Here is a 27,656-nt window from a genome sequence, read left to right as displayed (position 1 = left end):
GTGTACTATGAGGGAATTTTGCCCAGACAGCGGCACTGGGGACTATTATTTTTTCGAATTCCATCTGTACATAGGATCATGTTTATTTGTCACATCCAAATGTTCCTTGTTTGGCTTGGAGTGATCCCAAGATTTCCAGTTAGCAAGCCAGTACTTTAATCACTGAGCCATATTGGGGCTCCACTATGGAATGACAAACCATTACTAAGTTAAACTGTACATTTTCAATATAGAAAGCTTAGGATGTTAGAATACTTAACCATTAACAAAATGTAGGTTAGGGTTCATTGTATATATCATGTACTGGATATGTGTAATCCAATGGATAGACTTAACAATATTGGGGACATTGCTTAACTCACCTGATGAATATGCATAATCGCTTAAATATGCGTAATCTATAGTTGATGATTTCGTTAAACCTGCACAAGATACAAACACACAATTAGTAATAACAACATCACAGCACAGAATCACAGCAAGTAAACTTCTCATTCGGATTATCATCAAGTATTGAAATGCTGACAGTCGTGCATTTTCAACAAGACTCACCTTCATATGCTCCTAATAAATTGATAAAATCTTAAAAACTAGGAAACAAAAGTTTTGCATTCAGTTATTCAAAAATACTAGCAAAGACGCATTCAGTTATTCAAAAATACTTGCAAATATAAATTGTTTTGCTTAAAGCTGATAATCGTCATTTGATTGATTTTGAATCTCTTGAAAACTACAAAGTAAAAGTTAAATCTCTAAAATCTATTGATGGGCCTCTTTTTAAACAGATTGAATCCAAGACAGGAGATTTTTGGGATTTTTCTTAATTAATCTATTTGAGTATATTTTAGTGTTTATTATTTCATGAAAAATCAGATATTGTCTGAAAAATGCAGTCAATACAATAACTGGTTAGCATGTTCCTGTATACCGAAGGAAGATGTATGCATATCAATTCTGCTCACTTTGTTGGAACCTTGAAATAGACAAAAATGGTTCTAAAAGCACATATTAATGTAATATGAATGTATTTAAAGTGATTTATATTCAATTCTAACGTTTACGCCTGCTTAGTCCATTCTACACTTTTTTAAATTATTATTTTGTCATTTGTGAATTAGCCTTTACTGTTGTAGGATATTTTTTATTTGTTCATTACCAAATGGCACCTGAAACCATAGGAAATGAAATGAAATGCGGTTTAATGTCCTACTGTTCTGCTCGAAACCATAGGGAACACGACTTATGTACTGATTATAAAGTGTTCATTGTGTTTTAAATATTTGATATTAGGATCCTATAGTTTCACATCAAAGTAACAACATCAATATTGATTGAAATTGATCGATATTGAATTCTAATACATGTTTTTAATCTCGAATATTATGGAATATATTGAGTTGGAGACTTGGCGTCTTTAAATCAGTTTTTGACGATATGTTTTCTCTTGCTAAACATACGAGAATCTCATCACTAGCTGCACAAGCAGACATGTCACCAAGACACAGTACATTTAAAATGTCAAATGCTTATGGCAGTGTTTATGAGGATGTATTCCTTTTTGCTGTAATGTCAGAAAGTTTTACATGATTACTAAATCAAACTACGATTTTATTTAGATAAAATCTTACAGTTTGGATTCTGGTAAACAGAATTTATATTTGCAAATATTCCTTGAAATATATTTCAAATGTTAGTAGAATAAAATGATCTCAATAACAAATAAATAATTTTCATTCTAAAAATCAATCGATCATCCGGATTAACATCAAAATACATTGATCACCACTAGAAGCTGTCAACACCACTTGCATAAAACTTTATAAAAAAAAAGTTAAAAATCACGAAGAAACCAAAAGTTGATCACAACCATTTAAAAAATAACACAATAAAATAAAATCGCGATAATGATGTAATGTAAGTGAAAATTTTATGAGTCATGTAATGATTTCAGCGACAAAAAAAAATCACGATATCATTCGCATAAATCACGAAGAAACCAAAAGTTGATCACGACCATTTCAAAAATAACACAATAAAATAAAATCGCGATAATGATGTAATGTAAGTGAAAATTTCATGAGTCATGTAATGATTTCAGCGACAAAAAAAAATCACGATATCATTCGCATAAATTATACTGAGATCACGATATACTACAACATATAAAACTATCATCCATGCTCCTAATCAAACCAAAAATCGGTTATAACAGTCCCTTCCGAAAATTAAATATTTATTGTAATCCAATTACTTAGTTGCACCTACAAATTTTTTTCGTTGGTAATTAGTACTTAGGGTGAGACACGCCTACGACCTGGCAGACAAAAAAATTTATATATAAAACTATCATCCATGCTCACATTCAACCAAATTCTTTTACAATAGTCGCTTTTAAAAATAAAATGATTTGTTTGCCTAATTGGATATATTATAATCCAAGCCTTATTTGCACCTAAGATTTGTTTTTGGTTGGTAATTTGTACTTCGAGTGAGACAACACTGCGACTTTGCCCACATAAAAATGATTTTTTTTTTGTTAAGATCAAAATCATTATTTTTCAATATCTTTGCAATGGGTAGAATCAAGTAGGGCTCCACTCCTACAGTCTTTTTCATCCAGACTCTGATTTATTTCATACCTGCATCTATGCAGTGTCTGGATGAATGAGACAGCATTCCTTATAACGTGCAACAATTAAAAGTACAGTAGAAAGATAGCAAAGTCAGACAACATTTAATACATGCTCCAAAATCTAAAACATCAAATTAAAGATTAAAAAACAAAAAAACAAAAAAAAATACTAGCAGCTACTAAAGCTAAGACTTACGACTAATGCCATCTTCATCTCGGTTGACCTTGGCGAGTGGTAAGCTATTGAAGGTCATACCATGGTGAGTGTTGGAGTGAACCATGTGATGCGATAGACTACTAGGCATGCCAGAGGTGAAGGTCATAGGATACGTGAATCGTGACGAAGCGTGAACAGACGTAGGAGACGCCAGTTGCTCCGTCGCCGAGCTACACGGACCAGATAATTGAGAGAAAGAGTTTGTGCGAGGAAGATCCTCGGAGAGAGATTTTTGATGGGTGAAAGGGATGTCAGATTGGGTAGATTTAATGCTATCGGAACGATGGAGACCACTTTGATTCTGATTTTGGTTTTGATTTTGAGTTTGGTCTCGTTGCTGGGCGAGGATTCTAGCACTAGCACCACTCAAGGCTCGAGCTTGTTGTATCTGAGCTTGGATTGATAATGAAGTGGCCGACGAGATGGAGTCCATGCTTTCTGTCTCACTCATAACACCGTTACCATTTCTCATTAACCAGTTGTTTCCAGAATTTCTAGGACTACTATATTCCAGAGTAATATAATTACCACTAGCGGGGCCGTGTTGCTGCAGCGTGCACTGCTGCATTGCTTGCAGTTGCTGAAGATTAACATAATGACTTTGTTGTCCTTTAAAGTCTGTTCCTTTACCGTACGTTGCGTGAGGATTTGAGATGATAGTCGAAGGACACATACTTCCTCCATTTTCTCCGTTAGATCCTTTCGATAAACTTGATTTACTGTCAAACAATCGTCGTCTGCCGAGTGTATTCGATTGGAAGTCTGGAGCTGCTGTATTACTGGATGACTTACTTGTTGTCAATCCTTTCTTCTTGCGTTCTAGAGTGCTGCTAGCATAAGCATCTTGACCCATGTCACTGTGTGTGCTAAGAGAGATTTTAGCTGCTGCACTTCCAGGTCTGGGAATTCCTGTAGGTGTTCCATTATCCACACCATGTTTTGCTAACCGACTTCCAACAGCGTTGGAACCTTTGCTGCTACCATTACTCTTATTGCTACCTCCTGATGAATTACTCACATTACTTAATGGCCGACGATACTGAATACCTGTGCCACTACCATTACTAGGTGCTGCTCCGCGAGCAGTTTGCATTCTTTTTAAACTTGTCTCCATTAGATGTGATTGGTCAGTATTTGTTGTGGAGTCACATTTAACACTCGGTGTCGGAGAATACGTTCCTTTGTCACTTTGCGCGTAATGAGGACTCTCGCCACGATAACCATATTCAGACTGACTTGAGTTTGACAATTTTCTTAAAGAACCGTAACTGGGTTCACTTCTACCCCACTGTGAGTGTTGATCGCAACTTGAATATGGATACGCGTAATCGCTTGGATCACTACTTAACAACTTACTATTTTGAGGTAAGTAATATTTACGACCCCACCCATAAGGGTTATTACTGTCACTGTTGTATTCACCACCTAAGAATGCACTTGTACCGAGGTTCGGTCGTTTGCCTTGGATTCTTCCATGACCGTTACTGACATGAATTCCTTGGGTAAGATCCTTTGGACCTCTCTTTAGGCTACTGTAAGGATTGGTATCAGACAGCGCCCCCTGAGATGATCCAGTCAGATTTTCATCCGTGCTGATTTCGGCGATTGTATCACTGATGTCACCACTACTGATAGAACTACTGTCATCAAAACTGAAAAATATCAAAAAGATAATTCTAAATAATAATCAGGGAAATCAACCAGCAGCAAAATAACATTAAGCATCATGATTCCAGAAAAAAGACATGACCAGCGAGCTGCAGTGGCTCTGGCACTGGCTCATTAACCAGGTGCCCAGGGGTTCAATCCTGATGTAAGCTGAGGAAGTTCCTCCAGTTTTTCCAGTGTGGTTTCCCCTTGTCAGTGGTGCAGGATGGAGCGCAATGGCTAGTAATAGTGTTTGGTTGTTCCAATGGAAATAAAAACTTGCTTCCATTTAATTTTCCGCATAGCACACTGGTGTATACCCAGTAGGTGCAGGAAAGTATATGACATTAAACTGCATTTCATTATAACCAAGTTTTAAAAGATCATTTTCAAGATTCAGGAAGAAGTTAAATTACAATATTGTAATTGTTTATATTATATTATTCATATAAATGCTAGTAATTGAAACGTGAAAGGTCATACCAAATAATGAAAACCACTTCTAACATAGTTTTTAATTCACACAACGAATAAAAGCCATCGAAGTGACTGATTTTTTTAGATTACATGTTTATAGAATATCATTAATATCAACCTTTCTATTCAATTCAGGATCAATTGCTGACATCAGCAACTTCTATTGCATGTTTTGCTTTGCAGTCGTAGATCGTGTGTGTAAAAAATCATGTTTCTTCAAAATGTTTCAACCAACGCAGGATTTAGCTAGTATTATTAAAATATGCAATGATTAACTGTCAACTTTGCTTAGAATTGATGGACTTTACAGTAAATATAAGGAGATTGAAAGATGAAAAAGAGAGAGAGAGAGAGAGAGAGAGAGAGAGATTTAACATCCACTTGCCGCAAATTAGGTCATTTCAGGACTAACACATAGTTCTACCTTATTTCAGTAATTCTCTTGTGCGCAGGGGTCTTTATCAGTGGAAGGAAACCAGAAGACCCAGAGAAAACCCACAAGGTTGGACAGGCAATGCTACTCCTTGTCATGTACATGTGGGATTTGAAACCACACCACTTGATTCAATGACAGACCTTATGATCAAATGCGCATGAAATAGAACTCAAGTTTCTAGACTTTCAGCATATAATAAGTAGAACACTGAGAATAATTTCCAGCGTGATGTTGTTCATAACTGTGCTGCAAAAAAGTGACAAATGTTCAATAAATAGTTATTATCCGAGAACTAGACAATATTAGGATCTGATGAATATTTTAGTCTTACAAGTATTAGAAATATTGTCTTGGACGCTATACACTATACTGTCTTTTATTTTTGAGTTTGAGGCACTAAACGATCAAATAGAACTGAAGTTTGCTCAAGTTTGTAGACTTTCATTACGTCAGTAATGCTGAGGATAATGTCCAGACTCCAGCGTGATGTTGCTCCCAACTGTACTGCAATAATGTGATGACAGTCTAATAAACCACTCTATCTAAGAACTCACTGATGTCATCGTCATCATGTATCTTACTACAGGAAATGGTCTGATAGCCAATGGCGGAAGAAATTAACTTGGTATGCATGAAGTGATCAAAAAACGAGATCTCAACCCTTTTAAATCGGCCTGTCGTATTAGAATAATCCCTGTTAATATCAAAATGCTTTTACTATCCATTCTGATTAAAAGATCTTTAAATACTTGTTTTATCTGAGCAATTATCAGGAACCGTGGAAGCATGCTTTAAACACTAAATTACTCCATTAAATCTTAGAATGGTGTAGGAACAGGATTAAGAGGTTGCTATAGTGATGTGTCAAAATCGACTGGCAAGGACAGGTCTGAATTTACAGAAATTGCCATTACTGGGAATTTTTTTTATCTGGAATTGATGATGTTCGAGTTTTGTAGGATATTAAAACAAGTGTCCTGAATTGGATTTAAGTGTTAGCTTCTTTTCCGACTTTCGTGTTTTTTTGAAAACGTCATAATCCTGAACTGAAAATGATTATCAAATCTATTTCCAAGCCACACCTGACAAATGTTGAAAACATATGTAATATTTCTCCATGCACTCAGTTATTACAAGACCCTAGGTCATTTCGGGGCAAACATGTGATATATTTTTATTTCAATAATTTGGGACCTGGAGAAAATCCATGAGCCAGACGACCCTACTCCTCGTCACGTACAAGTGTGGGATCAAAACCACGCCACTTGACTCAATGACAGACCTTATGATCTAAAGTGCATGCATTAGACTATTCGGCCACCCAACCCCTCCTTCTTAAGAGCAATCAAAATGAAAATTTTTTACTTTTACATTTGCACATAAGGAATACATTATTTGTCAAATGAATGAACGACTTATAAATATTTTGTAGGTTACTGCGGAAACCTCTGAAAAATCTGCTTACATTTAAAGTAATCAAATCTCTATTCTTTTGAAACCTATATTGGAGTAAAATGGGTCGAAAACACATACCTTAATATTCAAATGTAATATGAATGTATATAACCCGATTTACATTCAATTTTTGAAATTTTTTACTTATTGCAAATACTTCTAATAAATCTGCTTACGTTTAACTATAAATATCAAATAATAAGAATAATAGGAATAATGAGGAAAATAGGGAAAAAACCGAGTCGAGTACCACCTATAGTTGATCATTAATTACATCCAGATTGTAATATAAATAAAACTGTAACCAATCTGAACTGATTTCAAACCTATCCAATATCCCCTACGTAATCTGTGATACATTAGCCCCAACCTATCATATGTTCAACAAACTTCACCCAAAATTTACATTAGATTCAGATGTCATCATTTCATTAATGCCTGTCTTCATTAGCCCAGTCAGTGAAGGAAAGTGGAACACTAAATTTATTTTATAGTTAATTAATGTTAAAATAGATAAAAACTTACATAATTACTGGCGATTTTGGGGTTTGTTTTCTACTGACAAATATATTTGTAGATCTAATTAAGTAAATCTCTATAAACTAAATTAGATTTCAAATAAATCCACCAAATTAACGTATATCACTACAAATCAAATTTGATTCCAAATATATTCATAAAATCCCAAAATATATTTCAGCCCAGCTGCACATACATAGCAAATGGATTCAGAATAATTTAACACCAAATATAAGTAACTCATCCACACCAAACACTAAATAAATCGTTAATGGGTCCTGTATTTGGACTAATAGTTGCAAACTTCTTTAGATTGAAACTGATAATAGTTCCTTAAACCTTTATCAAGAAATTTATCAAATACATAAAATCTGAGAAGAAACGTCAGCATTGGGTTCATAAACCATTAGGATATGCCCCAGGGGATGTTTCTTAGTTTTCATTGGAAAGATTTCAGATAAATACAGTACATATTTACAGAAAATTTGAATAAATCAAAATAAACATGGTTAAATAGAACCATATATAAATCAGATTTACTCCCTTTGATCATGTCAGATTGAGTGTCATGATGCAAAATTTATCTATGTATAGATTACTTACAATTACATCCTATTAATCTTAAAATTGATCAACTAACCAGAGACAGAGAGAGAGAGAGAAAAATGTGGCTTAAAGTCTAATCAACACAAAGTAGGTAATTACCGGACTAAATTATGATATGATTTCCTTTTAAATAATTGACTTGCACGTAAGGGTCTATATTAAGAGTGGAAGGAAACCGGACAATCCAGAGAAAACCCATAAGGTTAGGTGGGCAATCCTATTCCTTGTTACATACAAATGTGGGATCGAAATGAAACTACTTGTGTGTGCAGAGTGTTCACAAGAATCTGTGGACGACGGAAAGATGAAGGGTCGCTACCAATATCATCCTACAGTTTAAAAATAATATGGACTCTGACCTGTAGGGTGGTCACAAGAATTTGTAGTTTAACCGACAGACAATGGATGCCAGAAGATTATGACACGTCCACATTAAATGTTGGGATTTAAAAATAAGCAACTGATATCGGTAGAAGAGAAATAATTGAAGCCTTCTTTGATTTTAAAGGAAGAACAAACCTATCTTAGCAGACAGCACCTAAAAGACATGATATTAGTTTTATCACAATTATAAAATACAATACAATCCTACTGTTCTGCTCCGACTGAGCTAATGAAGACGGGCATACTCTATACAGTGTGCTCTGAGGGAAATTTTGCCCTGGCAGCGGCACTATGGCCTACTCTTATATTGAATTCCAACTGCCAAGGGATCTTTTACGTGCATGCCAATGTATACACTGGACCTTGTCAGACCCTCTGTCCTGCACCACTGACAAGGGGAAACCCAATGAACTTTAATACAATACAAACGCATGTTCTACCTATATTCATCCTCGCAAAAAAATTAAAATTGACATAAAAATCTGTAAATCATAGTCTGAAAGAACTGACATCAACAAGTCAGTACAACCTTGTAAGAGGCCAAACTTGGCAAATTGTCAAAGAATCAAAACGTTGAGATTGTGTACATTTGGATATTAGTTTTTACATGTTATTTCTAGAATAACTTTTCTCAAAAACATATTTCTAAAAAAAATAATAATCTCAAGAAAATCAAGATTGAATTCTGAAGATGGATGGCTTAGAGAGGAACTTATAGAGCTTTATAAGGATATATATCACCATTTTATGATTAATAACGGCCGCTGTAATATTGTGATATCATTTATAGAAGTGAGTAGGATTACTTTAACAGGAAAATAAATTAAATGGATGAATACTTTACATGTGATCAACTTTGATATGTCATTTTAAGGCAGACTATTGATAATGGAAATCATGATGAATTTAAATTTTTGAATGATTTTTTAATTTTTCATAATCCCTTTTCAGACTACCAAAATTAGAAATACCAAATGTAAACATGGAACAGTACTGCTCAGTTACATAAAATAAGTACAAGCCTACTATGGACAGGAACCGAGCATGACGTTTTTGATTCTATATTGAATTGTAACATCCTATCAAAAATCAAAATCTGTCAATCCATGTGCAATTGTCCAAGGAACGAGCATGTCAAGTGCCATGACGATCATACTTGAATTGGTGGGGCGTTGGGCTTTTTTCAAAGAGCATTGTCCACAAGCAGAACAACAAGATGAGCATTCCTTGGGGCCCAGTTCCTGGTCCCCAAAAAATTGAAATGTAATCAGTCTGGACCAAATATGAAAACATCCCCCCATCCACCCTGCTAACGAAACTTAAGTTAGATGCTCCGGTTCTTGTGGAGCACAATTCAGTTCAAAGGAGCTAAATCGCTAATATCTGGGACCTAGAAATTTACCCAAATGGGTCGCAACACATATAATAATGTAATCTGATTGTATATAAACTGATTTACATTCAATTGTTTCCGTTTTGACTCTTAATTTCAAATCAGTTATGTCCAGCGAAATACGACATGTGTCTCAACCCTATAGCAATTTCTAGCGTCTGGTTATTCCAGTCTATTGAGCAGGCTCTCCGGTTGAATATGTCTAGCCTCGTTCTTTCTGGTCACTTGTTGCAAATCACGCTAAAACGCACTATGGTACACGAATCGTGTACCAATGGTAAAATGTTTATTTTGTCTTAAATATTGGATATCAGAAGCCTGTCTTTTCCTGGTAAGATCACAACATCAATGTTGATTTGAATTGACAAATAATTTGTATTTTCAACGTGTAAGACTTTGGATGATATTGAGTTAGAGACTTAGCTACTTTAAATGTACTTTGTTTACATGAACGTTTAAATTTATCAAATTAACATATACAGGTGTTTGCAACCATTTAATTATACATAAAACTGAACATATTTTTTAATGCAAATAATGAGAAAATTCAAGAAAATGATCGATCATATAATATAATCATTCAAGAGCCTCACGATCGCTGAACCTCAGTAAGAAAACCTTTGAATGTTACATAGACAAAGAGACTACATAGAGTCAACATCCTGCATCATTTTCCGATACATCATAAATTTTCTGTTTCCAATTTGCGTTAAATCGGAGGTTATAATCTTTTAACATCAAGTTTTTACCCGTTTGTGAAAAGGTGATATGAAAACTTCCATCAAATATCTCTGACAAATTGTACTGCCCGAAATAAATACTGTAATTAAATGTCAGAACTGGAAAAAAGCTTTGACTAATCGGCAACTAATCGCCAAAAATCAATAAATGTTCTTCACATCGGCAATCAAACATGTTACGAAACTTTCCTAAGGGTGAAAGTCAAAGCTATTAATTTCTCGTTTTTCTTGAAATGGGTTTTAATCATTTTCTACTATCAGATCTGACGTAAATATCTACCGTTCTACATCGTCGACACGTCGACTTTACACTTCCGCTATCTTACAGAGGAATTCAGTTAAACAAAATTGAGCGTGAAATTTTCACGCATTTCTCATTTATTTCATGTGGTTTTGAAATATTTGGATTTGAAATGGAGCCCCACTTTTTTGTTAATTATTATCTCCCTTCAAGCTGGAAGGCATTTATAAAACATTGCTTCGTTAATCAAAATTATTAAAGTATTCTAAATGACACTAGAAAGAGATGGTGGATTGGGGTTAAAACATAGATACGACACATTTTCGGATTAACACATGGTATAATTTTGTTCCCTTTTAATGAGCTTTCGGGTGGGGTCTTGAGCAGTAGACTGAAACCAGGGAACCCAGAGAAAACCCACCCAGGTTGCAACGTATAAGCGTAGGGTCAAAACCACACAACTTCATGACAGAAGTTAAGTATCGTTATAGGCCCAGGACTGTACAGCGCTGTTGACACTTATGGTCGGCCCCTGGATCCATATAGTTGTGTTGTTTATTTCTTGCACTGTCTGAGCAGTTTATCTTGTCTGCAGGTTTATCTTATCGGTTTTGTTTGCATTTTGCGCAGTTCTTCCGCATTTAATACAAAAGATCACACGTTGGACCATTCAACTACTCACCCACCCTAAATTATACTAGATGGGCATTTACTGTAACAGTGGCAATACTTGCGATTTCATTTTAACTGAAAATTTGTGCCATCGAGAGGAGGGATGGGTACACAAAAGTACCGAACTGATTTTTGTCTGATTCTAGAACTCACACAAGAGATTTCATAAATCAAAGTTTTACTCGTACTTCTAGTGTCTTAGAGTATTATGAAACTCAAAAGGGGCGTCAGGTAAGATTAGAGAAAGAGCTGACAGTTCTCGGTATAATATAGAAAATGAAAAGAGAATATGATGAAAATTTCAGTCAAATTGGCGATTCAATTTTAGGCTAGCCTTGATCGTCATTACTACTGCTGTTACCATAATAAACAAAGTCTTGATTATCCGTTTTTTTACAGTTATTTCATCTACAACAAAATGTATTCAAATCCACAAAATAACGCAGGCTAACGATGGCATCCAGAATTGATTATGGTCTTGATAAGTTAATAAATGTCTAATTAATAATTTTGATAACATTTAATTTCTATAAAAAAATCTGCAAAAGGCAGATTAAGCTCTTGCATAATGCATGTTTAAGTGAACCATTGCAGAAAAAACAATTCATTTTTATATCATTCTAATCATTTTACAGGTCTTATAACAAAATTTGATACAATTTCAAATGATGGAAAGTTATTTGAAACCATCAAATTTGAATAGGGTCAGTCAGACCTAAGAAAATAAATTTCTATAATGTGATCTCTTTCACATTATTATTCATTTTATTCATTATTTGATGTGGTTTTCTTTCTCTCAACTTCCACTAACTATAAAAATATCACAACACAATCAAATTCTGTGCCCTTGATCAATTAAATACTGACTGACCATGCATCTAATGAAATTAAAATATTTGATTTCCTGAGCCATATTTAATGTTAAATATTTGCTGGCAAAATACCCAAATATGGTAAGAAGATTTAGAAAAATTTTCTTGCAATTAATTTCCAAAGCCATTCTATGTGATAATTGAGTCACAAAATGCCTGCTGGCTAATTTACTCAATGTGGACTTAAATGCTATTTTTTTCCCCTAGAAACATAACTTGTAATTTTGGGTTAATTATAATGTTCACCACCACTGGTGTCTCACAGTGGCAGACGCTATAAAAAATCGTAAAGGATGTGAATTTTATTCAAATCAGATGTTACAAAAAACATCTTCCAGGGGGAGATGATATTCCTCCAACACTTAGAATTAATTTACCAAAATTAAATAAAAGAAGATGTTTTTTCATCCAATAATTGGACAAGAATGAAAACCTGCCTTTGTGCTGGATAATGTCGCCATGGTAATGACACCAAGTAACATATAAACAAATGCCTTGCAGAATTTGCAATTGATAGCTTGAAAACAAAACTATTAAATACCATTGTCCAGATTTTGGAAGCCAGGTTAAAGATTTCGCTTTTGAATGAAACCATTTAGATATTAACCATTTAGATATTAAACATTAAATCGAAGCACAATCTAACAATGAGCCATATGGCATTAAAATATCTGAATGATAAAATTTTCCGATATTTCATAAAAAAAAATCATTTTAACATTCTTCATTAACAAAAGCATCAGATTACAGTTTTTAGATGTCATTTTGACCCCGATGATGACATTTAAACTAAACATGGTTGCAGGTTATAGAGCATGCTGACATCCTTGGAAAAGTAACCATTGACAACAAAAGACAGACGTGACAAATCACAGATGTTCTCATCAAATTGGAAAATAGTTTTCTAAAAAAAAAAAAAGAAAAAAAAAAAAAAAAATTCTATCCCATTTTTCTTCATAGAATAATACCTTTTAATTTTCACAAAAGTATGCGATATTTGATTTGTTTGCACTCGGTTTGAATGACAATATTTCATTGGTCAAATCCCTAAATGACAATTTTTCAGGGTTTTTCAATCATTGTGTCTGATTTTCTAATTTAAAAGACCAGTCACAAATATCTAAATTAATCACCAAATACTCTAATTCTTTTACTGCGGCCATTTGTCGTTCTGGAGAGAGAAAAAAAATACAAATTAATGACTCAAAATTCCAAACTTGACGCACTGATTGGAATCTTTTGCAATAACTTCATAGAAAGGCTTAACGTAACTAATGTCTTTGGGGCTAAATTTTTTCTTCTTTGTTATTTCTACAGATATTCATGACATTCAGACAGACACAGAAATCAACCAAATTTAATGTCCCTCGGCTGAACTAATCGTCTGTTACTTTAAAAAAAAAAAAAACATCTTAAAGGAGCTAAATCTCTAACTCAGTATTTTCCATAATATTCAAAACTAAAAACAAGAATTAGAATTCAATATTGGCTCATTTCAATCAATATTGTTGTTATCTGAAAATATGGGATCCGGATATCCAATATTTGAGACAGACTGAACATTTTAAAACCAGTACATGCATTGGATGCCATTTGTAATGAAGAAAGAAAAACATATTCTACAAGACAATGCCACCAATTCACGACAAAAAAACGTGCAGAATGGCCTAAGGCAGGCATAATCAACTACTGTTCAATTTGGACTGTTCACATATTTCAACGAACATAATTGAATAGATCAATATTTTTATAAAAAAATTGAATATAAATCATTTTATATACATTCGTATTACATTAATATGTACTTTTAGACCATTTTCATTTATTTTAAGGCTCCAACAAATAGAGCAATACACCGTTTTAAGACATAAATTCAGGACTGCTTTTGTTGTTTGAAGGAAATGTTTGCCTAACTTCATGGGTCTTTTTCTAAGTTCCCCCTGTATCCTCCCCATTATTTTGATTGTTAAATGTGGAATTAAAAGTAAGGAAAATTTGGGTTGTACAGAAATGTTTCTGCCTAATCTTTTGTGTTAATTGGCCTCTCAGGATTTTTCATTCTGGTTTTCTTTTATCAGTGGTGCCGTGCAGAGGGCCTCAACAGGAAAGGAAAGGTGTCTCCTCCTTCAGATGGGATAAAAAACCAAAGTTCTGTGTAGGAAAGGATAAGCAACTCATCCTTTGGATGGAACAAACAAACAAGATCCCGTGTACACACTGATGTACATGTAAAAGGCCAAATTTCCCTCATTGTACGCAGCATGGCATATGCCCAAATGGTGCAGAAGAGTAAGATGTTAAACTACATTTAATTTTGAATATGGATTCCTGAAATAAGTGAATTGTGTAGTTCCTGCCCTTAGATAATGTGAGAAAAACACCATTCTTTCACATACTGCTTCTATTATCAACACTTAAGTACAGATTAGTCATTAAGCAAAGATTCCTAAAATTCATTATCAGTTTGAGCGGAATTATTGACATGCTTTTACAATCACTTGTGTCTGCCACTTCGACTATCTCGTATTTACAATAAACAGCACCATACTTTTTGATCTCAACACTTTATCAATAATGGTTTGAAGACATGTCCCGTCATGTTTCCGATTGGCTCAAAATATAAACAATATAAAAAAAAATTCTGCGTTGTCGATGAAACTAGAAACATTGAAGACAATAGAATAAAACCTGTCAGATTTAATCACTCACGCATTAGATTGAATCTCGGGGTTTGGGGGGTTTTTTGCAAATAGAATGTACACAAGCATTGTAAGTAACATATTAACACAATAGCACGGAAAAACATAACGACAAATGCATAGATAAATAATCGCAAAATTCGATCCGAAATGATGATTATTTTTTATAGCTAATGAATGATTCAAGATCTATATGAAATAATGACTCATAAATAATATATCAACTAGGGGTGGTCAACTTCAGGTGCAAAGATGATAGGGAAAAGATTGGACAACTCTGATAAACAGTATTATTTCGAAATCAGTTATAATTTGAAAAGTATACCAGTACATGAACTTGACAGAAATATCACAGTTACGTAATAACTTGCAGTTGACCAAGTATTGCACAGGAAGTACATGTAGTATAACTCTGAAACCATAAGTGGTGGTGGTGGTGCAATGCCACCAGGCCTATGTCACTTCTGACGGTCATTTGGTCCAACACATGTGCTTTAGATCATAAGGTCTGTCACTGAGTCAAGTGGGGTGGTTTCAATTCCACACTTGTACAACAGAGCTACTCTCCAAAATATTTTAGAAATTTGTGGTAATACCGTACTGACCTAGTTTATGTCAAATGAAGTTAATCTCTCCCCTACCTGCAACTCCCTAAAATGTTTTAGAAATTTGAGATGTTAAATTAAGTAGGTCTTCCTAAAAATATTATAGAAATTTGCGATGTTAAATTAGGCCTTCCTAAAATATTGTAGAAATTTGTGATGTTAAATTAGGTCTACAATATTTTATATTGTAGAAATTTGTAATGTTAAATTAGGTCTTCCTAAAATATTGTAGAAATTTGTGATATTAAATTAGGTCTTCCTAAAATATTGTAGAAATTTGTGATGTTAAATATGTTTTTGTAAATATCAAATGATTAGCCACATGACTACAAATACTGATAATGCAACATGAACATTGATAATAGTTATCATCAATCAATACTTTCTATTTAATCTCTCTCTACTGTTATTAATAGATTTACTACAAGTGTAACCCAATATTTATCAATGGTTAGATTATTGGCTTAACTTTATCATAAACTAATAACCAGAACATTTTTAACAACTCATACCATTCATTCAACATAACAACTCATCCCATCCTGGTTTTACGGACAGCGTTTAGTGGTTAGGATATTACAAAAGTCCAAGGTCTTGTGGGCACTTTGACAAGCATTTGGAAAAGAACCCTTGAGAGTTGAAATTCGAAATAAAAGTAAACCTTAGCGCCGCTGTCTGAGCAAAATTTTCCTCTTGGCACACTGTATTAGCCCAGTTGGTGCAGAAAAGCAGAAGGTTAAACCCAATCTCATTTTATTTCATAACAACTCATCCCATTCATTTAACGTATTATCTGCTAAGGTGATGAGAGATGGGTGTCCTGAGGAATCAACCACTATGGCCCCAGACAGTTAGTTATCTCCCTCTTAAACCAAGAATTACAGTTCCATCCCTTGATGTTATTATTTTGGCATGGAGAGGAGTTGGTGGTTGAGTGGTCTAACATGTGCGATTTAGATCTATGCCTTTATGTTTTTATTTAGACACAGAGATGGGTTGGGTGGTCTATGGTGACTTTAGATCATAAGGTCTCTCTTTCTATTGCTTCAAGTTTTTATTTAGACAGAGATAGGAGTTGGGTGGTTGAATGGTCTAACACAAACACTTTACATCATCGTAAGTTCTCTCTCCATTCCTTTCTGTTTTTATTTTGGAACAGATATGTCAGATGATACAGGTGTTACCAATAACCATGTTTTTTTAACAGTTTGATTTGTGTAAATTAGAATCAGATTTACCAAACTCAATGTTTGGCTCAAACCATGTCTGCTGATGCTATGGATTGGCTCTCTAGACACGTGTGAAGTTCAAGCTAGATACTTAGATCCAACAACCACCTTGTGAGATGCCATCAGATGAAAGATATCAGCCACCTACAGACCTTTAGCTTTATACAGTATATTTATAGAAAGATGTTAACCTACAGTATATTGTAAACTAGATGTATCTTTAGATGTTAAGTCAGGGATCCTTTAACATATATAGCCCGTTCAGACGCTTATTTTTAAACCAGTTCATAATCGCTGGGGTTTTTAAGACAACATCGTGTTGTGTTCACACGTACAATAAGCCAAACCAGTTTAACTATTCTGACCTCTTCGGTCAGAGGTTAGAGTTAACTACGCATGGGTAGCTTCTTATTCTTTATTCGGTTTGATAACACTGGCACTGTCTGACCCCAATATTTTCCCAGAAATGTAACTTACTGCGTACTGCGCATGCTCAAAGCAAGCTGGAGCTGGGTTTTCTTAAGCCAACCCATTCAGACGGCTAAGATGAACCAGTTTAAAATAAAAACTGGTTTATTTGCCCCACATTTGCATTCAGATGCTTAAGTTAAACTGGTTTAACGATACCCGGGGTTTTTAAACCAGTTCAACTTAAGCATCTAAACGGGCTAATAGACTCTTCAAGAGAGAGAGAGAGATTAACCTGTAGTATTTTGTTTATATCATATGTAAGTAAACTAGATGTATCTATTGATGTTAATCCAGGTGATCTTTAACATAGAAACTATACCATTCTAATATCTTGAACAGATAGGTTTACAAGGTGGGAGACTCAGGGTCTGATGCTAAAGCTAAACTTGTTTAAAAGGAAGATGATCTTTAAACCAGTTTGACTTTGTACTCAGAACGCTAAGGTGGGATAAGTAAAGCAGTTACAAGACCTGTTTACAAGAAGGCCTATTCTTAAAAGCTGGCTTATCTTGGTTGTCTGAAAGGTTGGGCTTAAATATTACACAACAATAAAACCTCAACACACGAAGCTCGTAAACTTCAGATTTCAGCACTCAGTAAACTAATAACTGTTCAGAAACTAATAAATTGGAGCTGCTATTAATATCCAATGCTTACTCTTACAGGTGGGGAGTGGGGGACACAAAAGGTGTAAGGCATACACTTTATATCATAAGGTCTGGAAATAGAAACCCAAATTAGTAAGACCCTTTTTTATTATGAAATCCTACCATAACAGCAATCCATACAAGCATTTTGGTCTCTACCAGCCACAGATAATCCATTAATACCAATATAACTGAGAACAAACATTTCTGCTCTTTGGTTATGTCAATGACAGAGAACTAGACAAAACAAATGTATAAAGCCATGGTACCTGTGGTTAGAGAATGCAGAAAGTAAAAGTAACATATTACCATCCATTAATCATGAATGTCAAAGAGCAGGTGGTACCATTAACATCTGTAGATTTACTAAACAAACTACAGTTGTATACTGGTTTTTATATACATAAGATAGTATCAGAGAGAAAGATAGAGAGAGTCAGAGAAAGAGGGGAGGGGAGGAGGAGAGAGAGAGAGTAATTCAATGTGGTTTTATTCCTATTTTTGTTGTGTAAAGGAGTGTACAAGATTGTAGACTCGGGATTATGGCTTCATTTTTAAAATCCAAGACAAACCATTCAGAAAGAGAGACGCAAAGAGTGAGAGAGAGGGTCTATAGCAGTGGGAGGTAAAACAAGGATCCAGAGAAAACCCACAAGGTTAGGTAGGCAACCCTACCACTTGACTCAATGAGAGACTTTATGATCTAAAGTGCATGTGCTACACCACTCAGCCACCCATCCCTCCAGATAGTATCAGTAGAACCGGAGATAGAAATAAACTATAGTTTACAGACTGGTAATTGACAGGTGCCCCCTCTAGAAATAACCAATAAACATATCTTTTGCTACTGGTCAGCTATTACCAGACACCATCTTGTTCTACTATTAATCACAACACATGGCTGACATCTTGATCAAACTGATAAAACATCAACCAAACAAATGCTGTGACTAATATCTTCAGAATTTTGGTGAAGAATCCAAAATTATTTGTGTTATTTTACAGGCTGTTCAGACACTAATATTTAAACACATTCAAAACTAGCTGGAGCTGGAAATTTTAAGTCGACCCATTCAGAGAGCCAAGAAAAGTAGAGAGTTGGGATTTTTAAGTGGTTTAATGGTAGCCAACATTTCTAAACCAGTTTAAATTAATCGAGGTCTGAATGGCTTATAAGAAGTGCACCAGTTGTAGTCCGTAATTTGATCCAGCCCATAAGAAATTCAAATTATCTTAAACTAGGTATTTTGTTGTCAATGCAATTGACAATTGGAGCAGACTGTGCTCAAGCCAAATCTGCTGAGCATATAATTCCAGGTGACAAGAACTTTGGTCTTAATTGTAGAGAAGCAAAGAAATACCCATTACAATAATGACCAACCAATGCTGCCAGACATCAGTTAATAGCTGTTTTCAAGGTTGCTTAAAGTTAGCAGACTGGTCAAGACCTTTTACGAATTCAAATGCCACATAAGTCGTCATTTAGACTCTGTAATTAACAGTCTGTACAATTCCAGTCAGCAATAAACCAAAGCTGACGTAGAACGGATGATAATGTTTGTACTGATCATTTTTAAAATTACAGACATTTTACTTTATTGAGTCTCATCAACCACAACGTCAACCGGTTGGTTAATTGTAAACACCATACTCAAAAGGTCTGAAGACTTTTTAAAATGTCCTATTACAGGTTGCCTTGTCATGGCAACATATTAACAGCTTATTAGAGACATAACCTAGAAAAAAAGAATTACAGTCATTTCAATCTCTCAAATACCATCTACATTACCTTGGTGATCCTCTGTGACGATGTCCATATCTTTTAGAATCAAAATTATTTCGTAAGAATGCACCGTTAGTCCTCATGATGGCTGCTTTATTTAGAACTTCTCAAAACTCTGTTATATCCCCCAGTTAGTAGAAAACAATGTTTTCTTATTCAAATGCACAATAAATCAATAATGTTTAAATATTCTTTCAAAATCAAATCTCCATCACATATCTGTTCCAAATATTACATTGTCAAATTTCTTTCGAGTGGTTTAAGCTTACTTGAAATTAAATTGATCCATTCACTATGAAACCTCCTTTCAACCAAATCAATAATTTTCAAATAATTATTTCAAAATCAAATCTCCATTACACATTTGTTCCAAACGTTACATTGTCAAATTTGTTGGATAAGCATCAGATTATTTGAAATTAAATCTCTCCATGACAAAAACTGACAGACATACATGTAAATTTAATGTCGTATCACCTCACAATCAAATAACGCACAATACATGTACATGATTATCTGTTATTAAATGCCAACTTCCTCCTTTAATACGTAAAACAAAATCAATGTTTATCCATAAATTATACTGAACACGGAGAGAAAATACTTTACACAGACATTAAACAAAGTCATCTTTCAGGTTTAAATCCTTCAGCAAATTCATTTTTCCTTTTAATTTTAATCTGTCTCTCTCTTTCTTTACCTCATTATTGGTAACTCACTTTGTCTTGTCTCTCAATTGTCTCTGTCTCCTTCACTTACAAACCTTTTAAAAACTTTATATTCATTTTTTTCTTAACAGTCTCTCTCATTGGAAGGTCAGTCTCCTTGATTTTTTTGTATTAATCTCTCTCATAGAAGACCATCATCAATTTCTATTAATATCACGTCTGAATCTGTAGCTAATGAAAATTTGCTGCTTTAATGTATTAAAGGATTTCATCAAAACTAATCTGAAATTTAACAGCTTTCTGATGAAAATTCATTTTAAAATGAATTCACTCAGGTTCACATTGCAAAATATTTATAATGACGGCATATAATAATATTCCTAGCACTAACAAGAATCGTTAAATGGAACAGAACTGTGATATCAGAAATAGGTTAACCAAATCTTTCCATGTATAGATATTGACTTACATGTAAAACCTGAAAAGATTTGGAATAAATAATGAATGTTATTTTAGTTAACAAATCTTTCCAATCATCAGATGTATACAGATTTAAAGCTTAGCTAACACATCTACCCAATCGCCCATGAACTGTAATATCACTATAAAATACTATAAAAACATAAGCTAACAAATACTCCCAATTTACCCATACACACAAATACAGATTTTCTAACCTAAAAAACACTATAAATCCTAGCTAACAAATCTTCCCATGTACACATCTATTACCTTTGGAATATAAATTAAAATTAGCTATCAAATGTACACATGGAATATATATATTAAACCTTAGCTAACAAATCTGCCCTTGGAAAAATCCAGTGTACACAGATATTGACTTAACACCCTATTTACCTTTAGAATCTTCCCAATCCCCCATGGTTTAGACCCCTATAATCTTTGGAATAAATACATAAACCTTAGCTAAGAAATCTTCCCAATCGTCTTATGAATTGACATAGAACCCTATAACCTTTACAAGAAAAAAAACCATGTAAACCTCAATTCCTTAAAAAACAAATAGCATGGATTCCAATTAGATTAGGAATTATTACCCTAAAGGTTAAGCACACATAAACTTCTTTAATCTTTACACACCCTTTTAATTTTTTCTAATCACCACAGAATCTCACAAATATCTAATTGATTGTACACAAACCAAACAGAATTTACTTAAGAAGTGCTAGCATTTAAAATAATCCTCCATAAAAATAATCATCAAACTATCTAAGATAAATTCTGCTTTGTGGTCAAATAAGACCCCCCTCCCTATTTTCTCGAAAACCAAATAAATTCCTTAGTGTTCTTATATTGAATTAATAGTGTAGAGTTAAAAGAATTTGTTTCTGTGGTAAAATGATCACAGACGAATGCTTATCATCTTTACATTTATTGGTATAGAAAATCATCCAAGAAATTTGTCTGGGTTCCAATCGTCCAAGATGTTATTTAATTTGTTAGAAGAAGCATCTAAGAATAATTATTGCCTGATTTAATTAAGCGATGTGAAATGATATTAGTAGTATCAAATTATGATGTCTTATTAATCTTGTCATCTTTGTTTGTGCCAAGTTTACTTTTTGATATATTTATCCTCTACAGATAGTCTAAGGAGAGAGAGAGAGAGATGTGGCAATTTCAGGACTAACAGTTGGTTCAAATTAATTTAAATAATCTTCGTGTGCAAAAGGGTTTTCAGTAATGGGAAAGAACCATTTGATTGGTTTTGATTTCTTGCTAGTATTTGACACGGAGTAGGGTAGCCTGTCAAACCTTGTGGGTTTTCTCTGGCACCTCCGATTTCCTCCAACTGCTAAAGACCCAATATGCGCAAGCAAATTATTTAAATAAAATTGAACCATCTGTTAGTCCCCAAATGACCTAGTTAATGTCAAGTAGCCGTTAATCTCTCTCTCTCTCTCTCTCTCTGTTCATATTAGTGATGATAGAAGCCATCAAAATGTTATTTTATTAACAGTAGCAGATAATTTAGAACACAATTTGTAACAATGGTGTTGATGTTAGTTAGGCCTTTCAACAATAATGTCTTTGATAATGCACATCACATAGTTTAAATATTTCAAAATACATCATGCTTTCAAATATAGAAACAAACACTCCAATAACCATTAATGCTATGCCATTAAAGCACTTACGTAACTAGACAATTATTTAAAAGTAGAAGCGAGTTAAAACATGACAGATATAAATGTAAATATTTTCTCTAGCCTATGATATTACGACTCTCAGATTTATTAGATGATGTCATTTTAACATACAGATCGAGATTTACGATCAATATTCTAAATCCCAACACTATCAAATTCACTAGACTGAATCCCTGAAACATGGAGAAACAGAATAACACACAAAGCCAGCTCCTAAATATTCGTTGAAACAACTTCCCAGACAATATAGAATGAAGGGTTATCAAGTGGAGCTATGAAAGGATATGATTGTAAATGATCAGAACTCCAATAAATTGTGGATAATATTTGGGAAATCTGACTGGACACATCAGTACCAATGATGATAAATGTATCGATCAAGATAAATATGCAACTTACAATAAGAGTTACAGTGGCTCAGTCAGTAGGGAGGTGGCTTGCTAGCCTGGAGGTCCCACGTTTCATCCATTAAAACTTAAGATAAAAATTTAATCAATAGTGATTAGTCTTGTGCCTAAGGCAGAACATGCTTTATTTTTCTAGAACACCTGATACCACATGTATTTTCGTATTTCTACACGATGTATACCTGTACACAGAATCCTAAATTACCAAGAATTTCAAAACCTAGTAAAACGAATCAGGAGGATGAATCAATAAACAGAGCATGAAAAAATATGTTTTTTGTACCTTATATTGATTTTTTTCTTTTACAATTAATTAATCTCAACGGAAAACAAAAACTGCATTGACCTAACAGTTTTTTCTTTTAATTCAACTTATGTCAATTGATTTTACATCCATTTTACCACCAATGTTCAATAGGCTTTTCTTTTCTCTTTGTGCTTCTGGAATAAATTTGAAATTTACTCCAAAACCTTTAAATCTACCCTTATGTATGCAGCTTAGCACAACATAATAAAAAAGAGAGAAAGAATTAAAGAGTTTAGCACCCACTCGACACAAACTAGGTCATTTCATTTCACTAATTCGCCTGCACATAGGGTTCTTTAGCAGTATGAGGAAACTGGCACGGGGTTGGACAAACAACCCATCTCCTGGTCAAGTACAAGCTGGGAATCAAAACCACACCACTAAATGATCTAAATCATCATATTAGAACAAAACTGACCGTTTCCTACAATGGAATACAAATATATTTTGCAATGTGAACAGGTAACAAGATGAAGTAGTTGTCATACCAACACAGACCAATCCAAAACTTAATCATTCATCTGAAATTCCATACCAATTCATCAGTATGTCATCCAACTCTAAAAACACACTTTTTATATATTCCCTTAACTCAATCAATTGAAACTTATACTGATCTAATATTCACATCATTATTTCTTTTAAATTCCCAAATGTAATACCATCATCAGCTACACAGTAGATCTTAATTCACTTTAAGAGTCATCAAAGCCATAGGATTATGACATTCCTGTACTACTCTCATTTGCAGGAATATTTCCGGGAATTACTTCTGCATCCTTAATTGACAATTCTATCATCAACCATGCTCCAATTCCAACCAGATCCCATGTAGAATTAATTAAAATCTCTCGTAATAAAAAAAAAAAAGAGTCAACACATTAAACCTAAGTAGATTGTATCCATACAGCCGTAAAACACGCACAACAAATTTATCGTAGTTACAAATTATTCAAATAAATTGCTTCTAAAATTTACACAAGAAAGAACTGACTGTCACCAGACTACATGGCACTAAAAGACATTTTCAAAATTTGAATTCTGCAATTCTTTGTTGTGAATAAGACCAACTTTTCCTGATTCCCTAAGCAGACACTTGCAGAAGGCTGGTCCATTATGGCACAAAGGGATGTCAACAATATTGATTTTCTAATAATGGAATCATTTAGTTGTAATGTTTAACCTGAAATACCTCGAGATGGAATGAGCGATTATGCTACAATCACTTAGCACTGGTGGTATAATTTAGCATTTGTATTTCGATAAATATACACAACTGATTAAAAGATAAATAAGAGAAACAATAAAGTCACATTCTTTATAAATAACTGGAAATAAAGCTTGAACTGCAAGTGAATTGATTTTTATTCTGGGATGACATATAACCAAAGTAAGTCACGAAGAACGATAGTAGTGACGTCCAGAGAGGGAGCGCATGGGGGGAGTAAAGGCCATGTGGATCTCTTTCTGGGGGCATTCAATTTTTGCATAGAGTTTCATTGTTAACTTTGTTGTAAGAGCTGCCTTTCTTTATTTATTTATTTTATCTATTTTGACATATTTAGAATGTCTTCTTCGAGTCTCACATTTCTGAGTACTAGGCCCTAACTTGACTCTTGGAGGCATGTATACAATTAAGGATTTGGACCCAGGTCACTGTGTGTGTGTGAGAGAGAGAGAGAGATAGAGAGAGAGAGAACTTGGAGAAAATCCATGAGGTTGGGATAAAGTAAATAAAAAAAAGATAAATGTCTACACAGCATATCTAGGTCTTTTGACAAATCTTTATTTGCTTACACAGCTCATAGATGGCTCTTTTAGTCATTTGGAGGGGTGGAGTGGGTTGGAAGCCAGTAGAACCCACATGGATAACCAGTGACCTATCTGTTTATAATGTACAACTGTGGGACATGACATTAAAAACAAATCAGACTACTTGTCCATGCAAATCCCAAAGGAATAAATGCTTACTTCTGCTATATTGAATTTAAAAAGAAATGTAACACTGGGCATGAATTCTTTGAAACAGACAATATGCAACTTGTCATTATCTGACGCAATTGAATAAATCAAGCTGCAGAGAGATTAGAAAAACGTTGAACTTGGTTCCAATAAGAATCTTACGTCATGGTTTATATACAACCAGTATGGTGGCGTAGAGTAATGGAGTTTATGATGTATAACTAAGACAGATAGAATGACTCGGATCAGACTCTGACTCATACTGCGATCAATAATATACATAGATTATCCAATGAAAACAAGGGTACCTGTTAGATATAAATACACAGATTAACTTAATTGGTTAGAGAGCTTACATACTGCTTATAGAAACATCTTGTACAACTTATTTCTGAGCTCTCTTTAATTAATTACAGCAATTAATATTTTTATTCATTGATCCGATTCATTCAGTGGCGTGAAGAGAGAAGGTGGGGTGGGGGTGCAGGGCATCTTTAATAGAAGCATCCAATCTAAGAGTAAAATAAAAATTTTAAATTGTTGCTTTTAACTTTATTGCGCAAGCTGCCCTACTTAATTTGAATACGAAGTTTATTTCTCACTACATTAGGCCATATGCTTGAGTCATGGGCACATATGCTCAATGAGTAGGGCCTGGGCATCATCAAACATCTGCACACTATTGGATTCATTCTATGAATGAATGAATGAATGGATTAAACTGGGTTTAACATCCTACTTTTCTGAGTCAACCAAGCTAATGAAGACAGACATAAATGTACACCATGCAGTGTGCTATGAGGGAAATTCGTCCCAGACAGATATTGAATTTCAACTATCAATGATTCTTTTAAGTGCGCGCCAAGGCATACACAGGACCTTGGTTTTCCATCCCATCCAAACAACTAGACACTGTTCCTTGCCAGGTCCTCTGTCCTGCAACACTGAAAAGGGGAAACCATGGTGGACAATCCCACACCACTCTCTCGCCCAACACAGGGATCGAAAACCAGGACCTCCAGGTTAGCGAGCCAGCGCCTTACTCATTGAGCCACTGCAGCTCTGTGGATTCATTCAACCTGGTAAAAAGATCAATAGCTTCAAACAATGTTGATAATTTGACCAAATATGACTAACCTAATCATGATTAATAATTAAATAAAGAAAAACTTTAAATTATTAAATTTAATCGATAGACTGGAATAAAACTTCCGCTAGGTGATGAGATGATTAATATCTAACAAAAGGCTTATAATGAAATAAAAGAGAGGATGTCTATTTATACTCGATGTTGTTTGCTTATTCTATAAATATTTCAGTGTTTAAGAGAAGCAAGCATTAAGCTCAGATCGAATTCATCTGTTTTGCAACGTGCACAAAAAATGATCAAAGACCAACAGTGCAGATGGAAGGAGGGAGCTCGGTTCATTAGAGTCAAGAGAGAATTGTTGTTTTCATCTTCACAAAGATAAGTGCTGAAAAGTGTTTTTTAGATAGTAAAATTGAGAACCAGACTATCAAAACAATAACCCCATGCTAGCTGGATTTGCATTGGTAGAACTAAGTTATCATTCAGTTGTTCACTGACAAATCTAAGATAATAAAGATGGAATAAATAAACATTTTAGTGTTCAGATTTTAATCATTTTTGGACTGTTTATTGTGCCTGGTCTAAAAGTTTATATTACTCTTTTAGTGGAACTTGAGGTGACATGCTCGATTTTAGGAACAAAGAGGTGTTTCTTACTGCTCAAACTCTTTTTGATGCCCCCAACGTCACTCAGCTAAAGTTCTTTCAATTGTAGCTCTGGAATTTAGATCTCTTTTTAATGCTGTACAGTTTGGTTCTATAATAAGTGTACAACAAGAAGAAGAGTTGCCTAATCTAAAGGGTTTGACTGGTTTCTGAGTTTTTTGAGTTTGCATATTATACTAAAAATTCTACAAAATAATTTCTTAATTCTAAACATTTCTAAACACCTTTCAGTTACATGATGAATTTTCTAAAACCAAACACCATTACAAGTTTGTGAACCTGTCTGGAAAGAATCCAAGTTGTGTATATTAATAGTGATAGGTGCGTTAATGAGGTTTGTAATGGAGTCTAATGGCTTACAAAATCAATTAATATGAAATCAACAATTTACTTGTTATTGATATCCTATAAGAGAACAGACTTGTATATGGATTAACAACACTCCAAATCTAACAGAAATAAGTAATTGTATTAATTAAGTATGGTTTCATATAGTCTGGTATTGTATCTAGAATTAACTCTCCAGAAATTCTATCCACAGACATATGTAAAGACATGGTAATTATGCTAAAATGCACTTAAGGAAATGAATAAAGCAAACAAAATGCAGTGTGTTATGAGAGAGACTTTGCCAGGACATCAGCTACCTGCTTTTCCATG

General features: G+C 34.1%; 1 protein-coding gene across 2 annotated transcripts in view; it reads right to left on the bottom strand.

Annotated features, from left to right (window-relative positions):
- The window catches only part of LOC126811771 (neuron navigator 2), a 341,849-nt gene that overhangs the window by 68,009 nt on the left and 246,184 nt on the right, over positions 1-27,656 (bottom strand). Inside the window, exons 8-9 of one of the 2 annotated variants that reach the window (XM_056098693.1) lie at positions 3,378-4,501; positions 363-422 (exon numbers count right to left, since the gene is read on the bottom strand). In XM_056098693.1, coding sequence (XP_055954668.1) covers positions 363-422; positions 3,378-4,501 — 1,184 coding nt within the window. Of the gene's footprint in view, positions 1-362; positions 423-2,828; positions 4,502-27,656 lie in introns of both variants that reach the window. The other variant, XM_056098694.1, reaches the window with a different exon arrangement.

This window comes from Patella vulgata, chromosome 2 (assembly GCF_932274485.2).
Source record: "Patella vulgata chromosome 2, xgPatVulg1.2, whole genome shotgun sequence".
In the NCBI taxonomy this organism is placed as follows: domain Eukaryota; kingdom Metazoa; phylum Mollusca; class Gastropoda; family Patellidae; genus Patella; species Patella vulgata.
This window is presented reverse-complemented; position numbering and strand designations above follow the sequence as displayed.